General features: G+C 42.1%; 1 protein-coding gene across 1 annotated transcript in view; it reads left to right on the top strand.

The window, feature by feature from the left end:
* Positions 1-641: 641 nt before the first annotated feature.
* The window catches only part of fto (FTO alpha-ketoglutarate dependent dioxygenase), a 112490-nt gene continuing 96763 nt past the window's right edge, over positions 642-16368 (top strand). Inside the window, exon 1 of the mRNA XM_079554477.1 lies at positions 642-699. Within this exon, the coding sequence (XP_079410603.1) occupies positions 658-699 (42 nt within the window). The 5' untranslated portion in view covers positions 642-657. The remainder of the gene's footprint in view (positions 700-16368) is intronic.

The following is a 16368-nucleotide window of genomic DNA, read 5'->3' as shown; positions in this document are numbered from 1 at the left end:
CTGGATTTGAGACGCATGCAAGAGTTGAAAGAGGGTTGGCTGGACTTAACTGGAGCACGCTTAAAGTATTATTGGTATTTTTACACATCAAAGATGAAAGTGCCACTGCTTTTGATTTGCAAAAGGGGTAAAGCGCAAGGAGCACCAATGTTTAACACATGTTTCTAAGACCTGATGCGTATTACAGAACTCCCTATTTTTTTTTTTTTTAGTTCTTGCATGTTTTTAACCTGGAACTATTTGGCTAGTTGTATGTGTAAATCGTTTGTCTTTTATAAAATTGTATATCAATATTAAAATACAATTGATAATTCACAGTAGCTATGTGCAAAACAGTCCAGATTGACGGCTACCTGCGCTGTGTGCGCTGCATCCACTCTCTGGTATGTCGACGGAGCTTCCGCCTCTTGCTCCTGATCACTGGGATTTGTAGTCCTTGAGCCATATCCATCCGCGTCTCACTTTTTAGTTAGTCAAATATATGTGTCTAGTCTAAACGTATGTTAGAAACAATGGCTACAGAAAAACTATTTAGGATTGTATCTGTTATTCTTCCTCTACATTGGCTAAATATGCGTTGACTTCTTTTATTCGCGCACTACAACGACCAGCATCATCGTGAATGAAAGCGAGCAGTGTAAACACAACTCCAGGAACATGAAAAGATCGGGTGACAGTGAGGGAGAGAAGAGAAGAAAGGTATTGATAGCGTTTTTCTCCGTTAGCTCTGGTTTATTTCTAAGCCCTTGTTGCTCAATGAATATCTAATGTTCCACATGTGACACTGCTGGCTGCGTTTGGAAGGCTGCAAAGACGCAAATGTTAGCGCATACTTCACCTTGCCTTTTCCATTACTATTGTGCTTTCCATTTTCCCCCATGGCTTCCAAAATGAGGAAAAAAAGATGCGTGTTGTCATTTAACTGGCTTTACCACCTTATGATTCTGCAGATTTGAAGCGATACGCCTGTTTACGCGCTGTCGCTTTTCTACGAACACATTGCGACAACACTGTGCCAAAATAAAGTAGCTTTGAGAAAATTACCTCAACGTGTGGAAGAGAATACACCACAGAAATGCTTTCTAGGTTGAACATAACTTTTTTTTCTGTATACAAAGTAGTAACGACAGACAATGATGATGCCCCAGTCAAATTCAGCTTAGATTTGGCCAGGTGCCCAGACAGCTCACACTGCTGTGGCGCGCGTTGCTAATGACAGTTATCTCCATAACAACAGGCAGGTCTGCTGAGGATGCACTGTATTCACTGGGTCAAAGGAGCCTGTCTGCAAGGGGAGGCTGTCTCAATAATGTAGGGTTTCTATATGGGACAAAATGCACGAAAAGTTACAGAGAAAACATTACCAAACAAACAATAAATAAGTTATTATAAATACATAGAATAGCCAGCTTTGTATAAAAAATGACTGCCTAAAAATGTGAGTAAAAGTTGATACACTGATTTTGAGACATTTTAAATGAATTGTGCTATCCAAGAACATTGTGAATGAATGATAATAAATGCAGTAGCAAGCTTAGATTCTGAGAAAATAATTTTGAAACATAATAATCAATACATTTGATATACATCCACTTCTTTCTTTTTTTTAAATTGATGCCAATACTATTCACTTTCTGGGTGTACCACATAGACACAAGATAGACCTACTTTGCAAATTATCCTGCTGCAAGACCATTGTCGATAGCTACAGAAATAAACAGGCAATACACAAGTTAGTTCCCCCTTTCTTTTGTGATTCAGAGACATTTATTTTGTGCTGACTGGGGCTTAGCGTTGTTTCCTATCATATGCTAAACCCCTGTAAGTTTCCAGTTTGTGGACAGTAAGAAAACGGAAGAGAAGGATTGCTCTTGAGCCCAAGGCGTCCTGAGCTGCCTTCCATTTTAGTCGTCCATTTGTCTATCTGTCTGCTGCTCTGTCTGTTCCCTGTCTTATCTCCTGGCTTGGATGCTGTCTGCTGTGGCACATGTGTTTGGATCATGTTAGACAGCAGTGAAACTATGTAGGACGTGGTTCCTCCTGTTTATGAAAGCAGCCATGGCGGCCAGATGAGCGGCTCAGACATAGAACTCATTCCAGCTGGCCCTCGGGCTCTCAGGCAGAGCTGCACACACCTAATGGGGTTGCTTCCTTTCTCTTTAGTCCAATAATAGGATGAGTGGAAATTTGCAATAAATAAAAAGTATGGTTCTGGATAGAATATTGTCTTTATAAAATGTTATTCTGTCTACTGTCCCATGGGGGCCAGGGTGTATATAGAAGAGCAGGATGTGCATGCCCATCTATATTTAATCAGTATTATATTGAACAGATGGTTGATTGTCCACCTAAGCTTTGGTCAGTGTGAAAACAACTCTGACCATGTCCCTTAATCCCAAGTTTAGTGCCGTCTTTGATGCCGGACTGCCATTTGTGCCGTGATGACAAGTATAAAGCGCTGTGTCCAAACAGGAAGTGTGTGTGTGTGTGTGAGTGGCAGGGTAAGTAATGATCACACAGGGTCACCAGATGTTGTGAGGTCTCAAGCTCAGCCCGGCCCATTGCTTAGATCAGCCTCATTGGTTTGTTCTGGTTGTGGCACATTGTGCAAGCTGTTTAGGGTATTTAATTTCTGAGCACTCATTAAAATGGTTTGTGTTTCCCCTGGCAGTTCTGTTAAATTAACAACTAGCGGAGTAAAAGCTGATTATGTGGCCACACATTCAGTCATGGTTAATCAATTCTCCTCCACAAAATGTTAGCTGGTGAATAAGTGTAAAGGAAACGATTTATGGCAGCTAATGCCGACGTCCTGTCATGTCTAGCCCCGTGTTTTTGTGAGAGGGGGGTCTCACATTTAGCACAGTAAGCAACTTGGTTCCTTGCCGGCCATCACTTTCTCCTTTTTAACCAAAGGTACATGCTGCCCACTCTATTAATGAGCCAATAATGGAGAAATAGTGTTGGGCTCTGACATAAAACACGGCTATCAATACCTAAGGCAGGGTAGCACATAAGCTCCAGCAGAGCTAGAGTTACACCTCACCTCTGAGTAGAATGGCAGAAAAGGGAACACTCGGTATGGGGTGCACAGAGCTTCATCAGACCCCCGCTGGTGGAGCTGTGAAAAAGCATGAGCTCAGAAAAATACGGCTGTGGCAGATAATGATACCATTACACTAATGGAGCTGGCAAATGAAGGAGAACCCAGATGCCCTGCTTTATTACCGGAGGGGGTCATTTCCTCACTGCATTCCTAATGGCCTGAGCACACAGTATTGATCAGGCTATCATGCTGCTAATCCTCTACAGAATTACTTATCGCTGGGTAGGTGTCAATCCACCACATGCTCTGTTCTGGTTTAGCCGCTGGGCGGCTGCTGGGTGTCCAGCAGGGACCTGCCAAGCCGTTTATCCACTCATGATTTAGGGCCAAGCAGGGATGGTGTCTAGGAGGTCTTCATTGGTGGGTCGGCCTGTTAAATGTGTAAAATAAGGAAGCAAATGAAGCTAACAGCTTTCATTTAATTAAGGAGCAGGCAATGATGGGGTTCCTCCCTCTTTATGGCCTTGTTGGCTGTAGTAGCACAGGGGGAGCTGTGAGGTTTTGTTTTGTTCTGGGTAATTGTGATGTGCTGTAAATAAAGTAAGATAACCTTTTGAGTTATCAGCAGCTGTAGCTATAACGTTTTGGAGCTCCAGCTACAATGATCACATAGCCCGTTGTTTACCTATGCCTGGCTAAAGCCACTGTCACAGTTTGTTTATTTGAATACTATCACCAAAGGATAGAATAATAGTGCCTTTCAGGTCCTTGGTTTCTGTGGGCACTTGTGTCCCCGAGCTATTGCAAATAAGCATTGAGGTGGTAAGAGACCCCTTCAGTCACCTCTGGCCTTCTCTAATCGAAGGGTTTACCTTCAGGGGAGTATTTAACACTGTTTGTTAGCTATAACTATAAAGATGTATACATTTCCATCTGGAACAACCTGTCGTGGCTTGGGAAACTAGCTATTGATCCAGATATTTAGTCATTTCTTTTTGCACACACCATCAATATTGTGCAAACATCCATCCACAAGGGTTGACCTCAGCCCCAGCTATTTTTGCTCCCATTGGAGTTCAGTGATATACTATTCTGAAAAGTAAAATCAATGAATGAATATGAAGTTTTGGCTTGTAATATAGTGCAGGCCTAGAGCCCCAAGTCTTTCATTGATCTGCTATGAAAGCTTCAGTGGGGGGCTGATTAGTTGGCTTGAGCTGTTCCTCTACATGTCTTTACCCTGCCTGGCCTGTTTGATGATTACATTTCTAGGTGGATGTGCATTAGCCATATCATTCTGATGTATGTGTTAACTGCATCTATATGTGTGAACCTGACAGTGGCTTGAAGCCGCTATCCACGGATTCCTAATACAATAGTTTGTGTGTCATTTTTTAAAGAAATGTTTTACTCCTCACATTGTTTCATATATCATGTACATTTTTAAAAATAATTTGCTCAGATGAATATATTGACTCCTTGATTTGGTATGTTATTGGGGAAAAACAATCAAGGCATTGCAGACTGGATAGAAAGCCATTTTACTTCCTGGCAAGTAATTCAATGTTTAGTTGTGAAAAACAGCCACCATACAGCATTTTCTTTTTCATTTTTCCTGTGGCAGCAAACACTAGAGTTTTCCCAACAGCTCTTGACAGCTAACGTGTCTGACAGTCCTGCAGAGTATCCTATATTAATGTTGAGCTATTATCTGCTGATGTCACTGTTTCACAAACAAGGCTGCGATGTGGATCATGCAAACGGGCCAACTAGATCAGCCGTCAGATTGAATGAGGCTATAACGAATGTGACCTGTCCAAGTCTTGGTTCATCTGTCATGCACGTGTCCTGTCACAGGAGAGACATAGAATAATCAGTTGGATCAATAGATGGCGGTGGCTCATTGGACTCTTGCTGAATAAACATGGGATTGACCCTCTCACCTCATACCTCCGGGGGATTCATTAAGCACTCAAGGCTGGGATCCAGGCACTCATATTTCTGTTTGTTTCGTATTGCATGGGCTAATCCTATAGGTTTTGCAAAACAGTGCAAGACTATGGTTAACTTGTATTTCTTCCTCTCAATATAAAACTCCTGCAGAAGCGGTTTCTCTTTTTGGCAACTATTGTAAAGTATCCCGAACCACCTGCAGAAGACTAAGTCATCTTCATGCTGTTTATTTGTGAATTTATTTTGCCAATTTATTTTACTCACTTTGCCAATAAAAGAAAGTACCTACTGCCACGGTGTTGCCCAACATCTGTTTTTCATGAAAGGTCCAAAACCCTTCATTCTGAAACCTGCATGGGATCGCATTCACAAGCCTCTGTAAAAAGTAACTGTTAATTTGGACATCATAAGTCATTTTCTATAAACAGAAGCTATGAAAGTGTGGCCTGACTTTGGTAGGGGCTTTTTTTGAATGTTGTCATTGGACGGGCCATTTGCATTTTTAGGGCTGCCCATCGAATTGCATCTGTGTGTGGGTGCGTGTGAAGCAAATACAAACTTTTAAATAGTGTGTGCATAGAGGTCATGCCAAACAATTGTGGGCAGTTTTGTGTTTGATTATGTGCATTCATTTTGCACCGAGCACAGTTTCAGAGATGTGGCAATTCTATGACCTATTGTTAATGAGCTGGTTAGAAGTTTGTGATTGAACTTTCTACTTCGTTTTGTATTTCTTCAAAACTTCCGTTTGTTCGTGTTTCAGTGACTCTTTTGCCAAGCCCCCACCCTTATGTGTAGTGTTTTTTCTTCTTCATCTGCCTAAGTTTTCTTTGCATATGCGAACGAGCCAACGACAGCTTGACTGGCATGCTGTCAGACCGGCGATGCCTCTGCAGCGGCCCTTTCCTATGAGCTTGTCTTGGTGTTGCCGTGTGTCTATGGAACAAAAAGCGTGGGTATTTTCAGGACGTGACCGGCACACTTTGCATGTTCTTCAGGAGACAGGTGCTCTTGGGCAAGCACTGGTGCATGACAGTTGCCTTTCATTGCTGTCTTCTCTACACTTAACCCCTGACCAACACCTCCCTCTCATCTTCCTCCACGTCTGACCTCTTCTCACGGCACTTGGCTCGGCTATCCTGAGTGATGGGCTGCGGAGGCTGCCGGTGCGAGTTGTATTCGCGGCGGAGTGGTGTGGTGCGGCAGGCTTGTCACAATCCAGCACTGTCTGGCAGGAAAAAAACCAAGCTGTCCACACACACACCTAAGCCGGCATGCCCATCCTACAACTTTTTGTTCAACAGTCCGTAATTCCATCCACCGGAGCTGTCAAGCACTTGATCAAACGTGCATAAAAAGGAGCCCCTTGGCTGATTCGTACCGTCTCTTCTCCTTTCATAATATAGGCAGATTTCCCCTCCCCTGTCTGTTTATTCAGATGAACCTGACTTGGGGGCACTGGGTCACATCCACTTGCTTGGCTAAAAAGGTCCTGAATTTAGGTTTGTCTCCGGTGAGGTGAGAATGAGAAAGACTTGCACACAGACTCAAAGAGAGGTTAGAGAGGTTTGCCGAGCACTCATGTCAGGGATGTTAGCGTAGCACTGGGGGTATGCGGTTGTACCATGGCAGGGGTAAAGGGGGTAGGGACTTGGAAGGTTCAGCTGTCAACCCATGTGTCATGCTTGCCCTGGCCCCGTTATGTAGAAGGCATCCACTGTCATTTGTCGCGGAACTATTTGAAGTGAAATAAGTCACGGAAGCATAAGAAGCAGTCAGCATGTTAGCTCTCAGGTGCCTTTGGGGCCACAGATTTGAGGACAAACAGTAAGTGGAATGGCTAAAGTTTTAGTTTTGAAGACATTATTTTAAAGTGTTTCTAAGGTAAATACAATAAATATTAGTTTTATAAACCTCTTACCCTCTGCCTAAACCAAGCACATTTTTGGCTTTACCCAAATCTAAAAGCTTCTCGACTGGAGAGCAATGCCTCATTGAAAGCTAAGAACCATTGTGTCATTTTTTTTGTTGCTTTTTCATAGCTTTTTTTTTCATAGTTTTTTTGTTGAGTTTTCACCACGTTTTTGTCACGTTTTTGTCACTTTTTTGTTGCATTTTTGTTGTGTTTTTGCCACGTTTTGTTTGTAACTTGATTTGTTATCATCCGCGTATTTGTTGGTGTTTTTTTTAAGCTTTCTGATTTGGATAAAGCCAAACAGGGGAAAAAGCACGCGGTTCAGGCAGGGGGTAAGAGGTTAATATGACATAAGAATGCCAAAGAATTTGTTTGACTATGAAATGTTTTTACACCTAACTTAGAACTTACAACATCCAGGGTTAAAAGGTTGACCACTTACAGTGGGAGGAAAATGTATGTGAAAACATTTCTGCCTAAATTGGTCAGAAATATGGTCATATCTTCATCAAAATCATAAGAATGAATCAACCGTGTCTGCTTAAACTAATACCACCCAAACAATTACATGTCATCATATTTTTAATGGCCATAACATGTAAACATTCACAGGACAGGAGGGAAAAGCAAGTATCCCAGAAATCCTGCTGAACTGCAACAGTTTTGTAAAGAGGAATGGTCCAAGATTCATCCTCCTGATCGATCCTCCACTGTACTACTGGAAAAAATATTATATGGACTGATTAACCCAAAGTTGAATAGTTTGGATGGAACACGCCACTGTGAAGCATGGTGCAGGATAGGGTTGGGCGATGTCCCCTTAATTGGCCTTTGACGATGATTACAGTGAACCATCGTGATGGATGATGATATCGTCATTTCTCATTATAAGCATTTTTTTAAAGACATTTACAGAGCCTATATATGCTGCATATTACTATTTATGTTAGGAAAATGTGAGATTGCAGGATAAATGGATCTAAACTAAACATGATCTGAACAGAGTCATGGAACACAAATTTTGCAACAGAAATGTGTTGAAACTCGTGCGTAAAGTCTGAGAGGAGAACGACTTATTCAGAGCGTCAACTCCTCCTCAATACCACTGCTCCTATCACACTAACACAAATGTAAATCGGAGCTTATTATTTGCATTTGCTCAATTTTAACGTAATGTTTAAGAAACAATGGGTGAACGGGACAATATGTACATGTTTGCGTCGTAGCTTACGTTTTTGAAGCCGCTCCACGCGCCGCCCGGTCCGTGAGCTCGTAACTTTCGTACCTCCTGCACCGCGCCTTTTTCTCTCCTCTCTCTCTCCTCTCTCAGTCCTTCGTGAGAATAATCCAAACCCATGGGCACTCAGCTAGCTCCAATGTGAGAGCCATCTCGTCATTTTAAAACGGTTTAAGTTTCCGTACGAAGCAAAGCAAAGCAAAACCACGCGCTGTTAAACTCTGAGCTGCAGAGCGAGAGAGAGAGAGCTCCGCGCGTCAGAAAAAGAGCAGCGCTGCGTCTTTACTTTAATAATTACGGCTAACACATCATGGCTTCTGGCAGGCGACTGAAACTAGCGTGCATGTTAGTTATATTTGTGATTTAATTTACAAAGTTTGTAGGTTTACAAGGCCCACAGAAGACCAGCGCGTGTTTCTGACAGGAAGGGGTGTGGCATCACGATGGTGGCTCTCCATCATGATGCCCATCCATCACGATGGACGATGATATCGGCACAACCCTAGTGCAGGGAGCAACATGGTGTGGGGCTGTTTTGTTGCCTCAAGGCCTGGACAACTTGCCATCATCAATAGAAAAATTAATTCACATGTTTATCAAGCTATTTTGCAGAAAACCTTGAGACATTCACAACAGCATGGAATAAGTAAGTGAAGTAGCTGGCTGACCCTTCTTTTGCAGCAATAACAGTTTTCCTGTTGTTGCAGATGAGACTTGCACAACGATCAGGATGAATCAGGACCATTCCTCTTTACAAAACTGTTGCAGGATTCCTGGGTTCACTTACTTTCCCCCCCCTGTCCTGTGAATGTTTACATGTTATGGCCATTAAAAATATGATAACATGCACTTGTTTGGGTGGTATTAGTTTACACTGTTTATTCATTGTTATGATTTTGATGAAGATCAGACCACATTTTATGACCAATTTAGGGAGAAATGTGAGAATTTCCAAAGAGTTCTTATACATTTTCCTCCCGCTGTACTTTGCTTGTTATCATTGAACTCATTTCAGAAGTCAGTTGCGAAATTTGTGATTTTTGTTTTCCCTGATGTACAGTATTCCTTGTGTAAGGCCAAGTCTGACCACTGTTGTTGTGAAATAATGTCATCTCCAGGGCTTTATGTTTTTGTTATATTAGATTTCTAGCCCAAACTTGCTGTTTGAACATACTCTAGAATTTTCTGTGTTTCTCTCTTTTAATGTTACACTGTAGAGACTAAAGTCATGTCACAAAAAACAAATGCTTAAGTTGCTTTTCTCTCTTGTTTATAATATAGAATACACAGCAAGTAACAGTCAACATAAGGAAAACACAGCACTAGTACAGAGTTCCTAAACTTGTTCTTGGGATGTCAAAGGAGACAAAGTACAATTCATGAGCCTAATCCAAGAGCAGCCTGTCTACAGTATTCCACGTGTCTGCAGACAAGTAAGTGGACCTCTTCTCCGCATGTACTGTCATATATATGGGGCATTGTCACGTATGAGACGGACTCATGTAAATGCGTTGACAAGCCTGTGTCTCCACTGAGTGACAGCACACAGGGATCGGGCTAATCTGAGTGACTGATTTGAGGCACATAGCGGCTCGCCTGTCCCCATAACTCTAGAGGAATAGACAGCCTCACTTCACTTATCTCTGTTTGTAAGTCCTTCTGCTGTGCTGGGATGACAATAGGGATTAGTGCCAAGGTTCTTTAAACTGTTTTTTCCCCCCCTTTTTTTAGGGCGGGAAGGGGGGTCTTATCGACGTCTTGGCAGGATGCTGTGGCTGCCGCTTTTCCTTGACTGTCAATTAAAGAGGGGATCATTAACTTCAAGGGTATAAATGTTCTAACACTGGTATTACGCTGGGAAGCTAAGTCGCTGACAGATGTTCCAACTTTAATTCTATACTTGTTTTTTTGTCCTTTAATTAATTTATGTATCACTGTTTGGGTTTCAGAAAATCATGCTGCATTGCTCTTTCTTAGGCTGTAATCTCCGTTTCCATGGTAGTCACAAAGAAGATTGGGCCTTGTCAGTTTCTGCAGGTTCTTATGAAGTTCATTCGGCTAATGTATTCGAAAGGTTAACTGTGTGTAAAGTCTTGCACTTTTGCTAAAATACCATTCTAATTGGTTCATATAAAGCATATGGTTGCTTTGAAACTAAATCAGTACAGAGATGTTTGTTTTAAGGTAGATATATTGTGCTTTTTAACGGAAGCTTTAAGTGACAGATAGTTGAGACTCTCCCAGCGTGGAGTTACAGCTATGGCCTGCACCTAAGGAATTGTAAGTTGTAGTATCCGCTGTAAAAAAAAAAAAAAAAATGGTTGTGGGAGAGAATAGAGTCGGAGGGAGCTAAGCGACAGAGACTACTAATGGGCAAACTCTCTTCATCCAGCACCACTGCCATCACCAGCACCTCCCTGTTTCCTCCTGACAGCTCTTTCCCTTTGTTCTACCCCTCGGCCCACTCTCTGCCGGGAATTCGTGACAAGTTTTCGCGGGCTGATCAAACGGTGCAGTGACACCTGATTAGGATATAGTGCGTGTTTACAGTCGTGCATGGTGAGGACCCCCCCCATCTCAGACAACAAGGGGGGACTTCACCTTGACTAATTAAATTTGCACCTGCAATGCCAGCTGTGACAGCCACTGGAGGGCTGCATTTATTTGTGTCACTTCATTCATACTTCCTGTGACGTTCAGAGAGGCTGAGTTTGCAGTAGTGATGCTGTTAGCGGGTTTGCACCATTGGTCGCATTTATTTTGTCTGGCCACCATGCTGTAGCCTTGTTTATTCAACAAAAGTGCCTAATGACAGTTTTGAAGGCAGTGTAGGGGACAAGCTCAGGAACAATTGCTGTAAAAACAGTTTTATCAAGAAAACAAAATTAAGTTAATTCAATGGTCATGCTATAAACATCACCATTTTGTGCTATAATTAAATCTACTTCTAGCAACAGTCATTTGTCATTGTAACATTGCGTGATGCAACAGACAGATTATGTTTCCTACAATTATGTTTTGACATAGCGCAAATAGAAATAAAGTTAGGGAAGTTGTTTAGAGTTGCATCACTAATAATGAGTGAGGAATAATGATGAAGCCTTGTTATTATTGTTAGGTGTTGGAATAACTTCCCCAGCCTTATAATAGAGGTAGCTCTTGTAGCTGTTATAAATGATTGTTAACTAGGACTCGAGGCGACTTCTAAATGATGTGATTTGCTGACGTCCCACCCACTGTGTGTGTAATCATACATTAATATGTCTATACATGTGTGCCTAGACATGATGTGGCTCTTAGAGCATGTGTATGTATCTATCTAAATCACTGTTACGAGTGTAAAAGGCCACAGCCGAAGTGAGCCGAACATCAGTCACCCGGTAGCACAAGACAGGACCTGGTAATTTGTGGCCCTCCATTTCACCCCCCACTACCTCATGCGTTCACTCTCTCTATCTTTGCCTCCCCAGTTTCAAATTGACCAGGCTCGACTGCTGGTCATGCTGTATTACATGGGTTAGATGAAGTAATTATTTCTAGGCCAGTGACTACAAGAAAGATTAATAGTTTTTGAAACGACCATAATGGAGGGCTGACCCGCCGTGACATAAGCATTATTTCAAGCTCACCTCCACTCTCATCCCTCTCACCTCTGGGCGCTGGCAAAGTGTGATTTATACTTGGGCTAATGAGGGGAGGGGACCTAGGAGCCCAGGGGCCACAGGCCGCAGTGTTACAGACCACCTCCAACAACCCAACTCACCTATGGAGATACGATTGTTTGCTTGATTAGAATTTAGTAAGTTGTCTGTTACTGAAACAAATGTAATACATTTGATAGGCTTTGAAGGAATAAACTCTGCTCTTGCTTTTTCAAATACCCGTCTTGATATCTGTCACTAGGTGGCACTTGGACATCACGTTATCAGATGCTTGCTTCACTTCACCTTGCCATTTTCCTCTCCCCCTCTCCCACTGCACTAAGTACACCTCACATGTCCGGGTGTTATATTTTAAAGGATAAGGGCAGCGGGTAATGCATTCACTTCCATACTTGCCAGCTGTTAAATGCTGCAGAACATGGTCTATCCAGGCTCGACCAGTTAACCCTGCAATCATTTGCAGGATTGAACTGTTACCTGCATTGGTAGCAAGACTTTTGGACGGCTTCGCAACTCCCCATGTACGGGACTGTTTGTTGTCACTTAGTTCTGGTTGCATCTTACGCTTTATTATTAACCATTTCATCTGGACATGCCTACTGTGCCTGACAATTACATTATAAAATGGCTCAGTTAGTATTCAGCATGTTAATCTGTCACCATTATAGCTACTGGGAAGAGTCAAGATGGATTAACCTTTTGCTGGTGATTTAAAATAGTGCTCAAGCAAAACAAGCATTTGCTACACCTCAGATTTTCGAAATGAAAGTTATCATCTTCTGAATATCATACGACGAGATGAATTGAATATTAATCTGAGGTCACTTCATAATGCCTGATTATCTGGGGCAAATACTTCTTGAGATAGATTTAGACCTGTCCTAGATGTCTGACCACATCTGTTATGCGCCATATGTTTTTACAGTGGATTATAGTAAGTACTCCAGCCTGTTAATCATACTTTATTAAAATATTACAGATAGCCATTGCATAGGACAAACAGTAGAGTTAAGATGATGGACGGGCAATTTCCTGAAAAAAGCAAAACAAAACAACCTGAGCATTTCAAACAGTAGCTTCTGCAGCCTACATCCGCCATAATGGAAGCAATCTAGTGTTAAGTATACAATTGTGATCACTTCCACTGCTGTCAGCCAACGCAGTACAGACTCAGCCTTTCGGTTTTCTCTTGACTCCAAAACTCTCGGCTCGGATTGCACATTATCCTTATCCCCCATGAAGTACCAGACTCACTGGTGTCAGAAGAGGATCTAATATGGAGTGGAAAGGACAGGAACTGGGAAATCATCATCATTTGGAGAGTTACTTGTCACACGATGGGATTGATCAGTCTGTGCTGAGATACACAGAGCTGGGTCTTTGCACTGTCGTACAGTGGTACCGGATTAAAACACAAGCCATTTCGGCTGTGATCAGTCACTCACATAAGGAGACGTATGGCAGGACTCAAATCCTCCTTGCATACCTTATCCATATCTTTTACAGGATTTCTCTTCAAGCCTACTGTATGGAAATGAGAACCCTCACTGTTGACAAAGACAGATTTTTGTTTGAATATCTTGTATTTATACAAAATTTCTTCTGTGTTTTATGGCAATCTGTGGCAATGTGCAGTCAATAGTAAAGCCGCTGTGATGCCTGTGTGGACAGCCAGTACACTCTGTACAGCTAAGTGCTATTGAATTGTTTATTGTCACCAATAACAAACCTTTCAATGACTAGGTGCAGCCACAGGACAACCACTCCATTCATCCTCTGCTCAGCTGAGCGATGTGTTGCTGTACTGTGCTTTGAGAACCGTAACAGCAGCCTCTGGAGCTGAGGATTTTAAACGCCCCACCTGCTTATCGATCTCTTCTGCTCCTCTTGGCCATCCAAACCCATCCGGCTGCAAAGGAGAGAGTAGGGGAGCTGCATGATGACGGCTAATCTGGAGCCCCCAGTCCTTTGGTCTCAGGTCTGTCCTTGACACTGCCTATGGGACAGGCCTGTAGGACGCTTCTTGTCCTCCTTGTAAGAGCTGCATCTTGCCCCTTACAGTTAGCTGTTCCTCCCTGTGGGCCGAGCTGCACTTTGCACCGCTATATTGATTTTTTTGGAGGGGCAGGAGTGTGTGGCTGACAGTGAAAGTGTACGGGAGGGGAAATAAAGAAATCAAGAGAGCTTTCTAAAGCACTGACTTCTCCTTGACTGCACCTCGAGACGCGACAACCCTGTTAGAACAACTCAGTGGCCCTGGCGCCCCGTTGAAAACTGCTAATCACAGTCTTTCAATCAACGCTGTCTTCCCCTTCTCCTTTAGCGCCCCTCTCTTTTTCCCCCGGCTGAACTGCCCCGCCTGAATATCAGGGGACTGTGTCGGCATTAAAACATGGAAAACAGCTGACCTCATGAAAGCTCATGTTGTAATTTGAAGGTGAAAACTAAAAAGCTTTTCTCAATTGACATAGTCCTAATGGAAACATTATGGCCGGGCGGCATTTTCTCTGTTAAGATCTTGAATGCACGGTGCAGTGGAATATCAGTAGTCGATTTTTTTTTCTCCCAATGTGTGAAACAGCAAGATGTGAGATAAATAAAAACAGATAATGCAGTGTTCTGTCATCAGATCTTCAAACCGACTGCTTTTTGTTTTGTGGAAGAGGTTTTGACGCCCGTTAAAGGTCACTTAAATATCTTTTTATTTCTCCTTCTTTTGAGGTGTCAATTCATATGAAAGAGATGTTGACACCGCAGACATCGAAACACACTCAGAACAGTGTGGATATGTGCCATTCTGGCTGGCTTTATGTATTAGCGTTACACTTTTGAATGGTGGATTTGAAATAAATTGTTCCCTACCTCATCTCAGATTTGATGAGTGTAATGGTTCAAAACTGTTTGTGTAGCATTTAAGTGTCCTTTGTTCTCTGTGTGATAAAAAACGTAAACTATTTTCTCAGATTCATCTTTTGATCTTGAATTGGATATTAGATCTTGGATAAAAATGCAGTTCTTTTTGATGAATGACCACATGTTAAGTTTGATGGATGGAAATATTCCAGTATAAATGACCACGTTAGCTGCCGACCTGTCGCAAGGTGAAATTAACAACGCAGCCTTCAGCCTTTAAGCACAATTAAGAGGCCCACATTCTGCCTGTCATCTGTCACTGAGCCTACCCGCGGCCTCTCACTGCTCACTGGCTCAATATCTAATGTTCAGTTTATGGATTGGAGGCTGTGTTAAACTATGTCAGACATTTTTAAGAGATCGCTTCACTTCTGTCTCGCAATGCTGAATGCTGTTGTGGCCACATGCGATCGCAAATCTGGTACAAATGCACTAATTACAACACGACACCACTGGACAAAACTAAATTCACTAAAACCTTTCTATTGTTGATGATTATCTAATAATTTGGGATTTTTAAATTACCTCCAGAACTTATCGTTCAATAAAAAACAGATAAACAATACTTTTTTGGGCTCGATATTTATCGTCTGTACATTTATTAGCATTTCCTTCCATTCTTTCTTTGTAAAACATTGAGTTTCAATATATTTCATGTTTATTGCAGCTTATGTGGAATTTTAGGATATGATGATACGCTTTACTGTCATTTTTATGCCTGAGAGTTGACATTATCTAGTATCGTTGGAGTCAACAATATAGTTTATCGCAGCACTTTCCTGCCTCAATATATTGAACTTCAAATTTGTTGTTGTGACAGAACTAAATGTAACTTTTTTACATTCTTTTGCATATTTATGTGCCCTAAAGTTACATATTACCAGAGCACTTCTTCCTTGTACACTCTGAGACATTCCAGTAGAGCATTGATGAGTCTGTTTAGTAAGCTATCACACATGCATAACCACAAGAAATTCTCAGCTTGGATTAAACAAAAGAAAATTCCAAAAGTGGCTGTTAGTTTTTTACTCAAAACTTTAGTTTAGCTTTCAAGTCCGGAGGAATACAGGAGTAGTACGTTAGATTTACCTTTAATCATCTCATAATGTTGTTCCCTGAAAAAAAAAAAAAAACATACCAAAACCAGTGCCCCATATGGATGTCTCAAAGTGTTTTCAAAGGACCGACAGCTTCCCCAGTCTCATGTTGATCATTTCAAGGTTCAAGTTCCCTTCGCTACACATTTTTCCTTGCTTTGTTGTCTATGCCAGCAGAGTCCAGGTGTTTTGCATGCTTAAAAGTCCAGGTTGCTTTTACCTTTTGATCAGACCGAACGAATAAAGCATAATACAAGCTGCAATTTAGCATCCATCCTTCCCCTGACTTTATCCTCACAGAAACTCGCTCTTCACACTTTGTGTTGCTTCTCACCGGCCCATCAGATTTGGCAATCCGGTGCCAAATACACCCGGACAGAAACCGCTTTGATGTGCACGTCCACTCACTCTTTTTGAGCGGGACGTATTACCGTCGGCTTGTCAGGACTGTTTACTCACCATCACTTATACACAGGGTGGACCAGTTCGGAACCAGGTGTCATACAAGCGCAAGTGGTAAAACTCTATAACACAGCAATCCCTCA

Source organism: Gobius niger, assembly GCF_951799975.1.
Source record: "Gobius niger genome assembly, chromosome: 4".
Lineage (NCBI taxonomy): Eukaryota > Metazoa > Chordata > Actinopteri > Gobiiformes > Gobiidae > Gobius > Gobius niger.
Note: the sequence above shows the minus strand (reverse complement) of the source record. Positions and strands in the feature narration are given on the sequence as shown.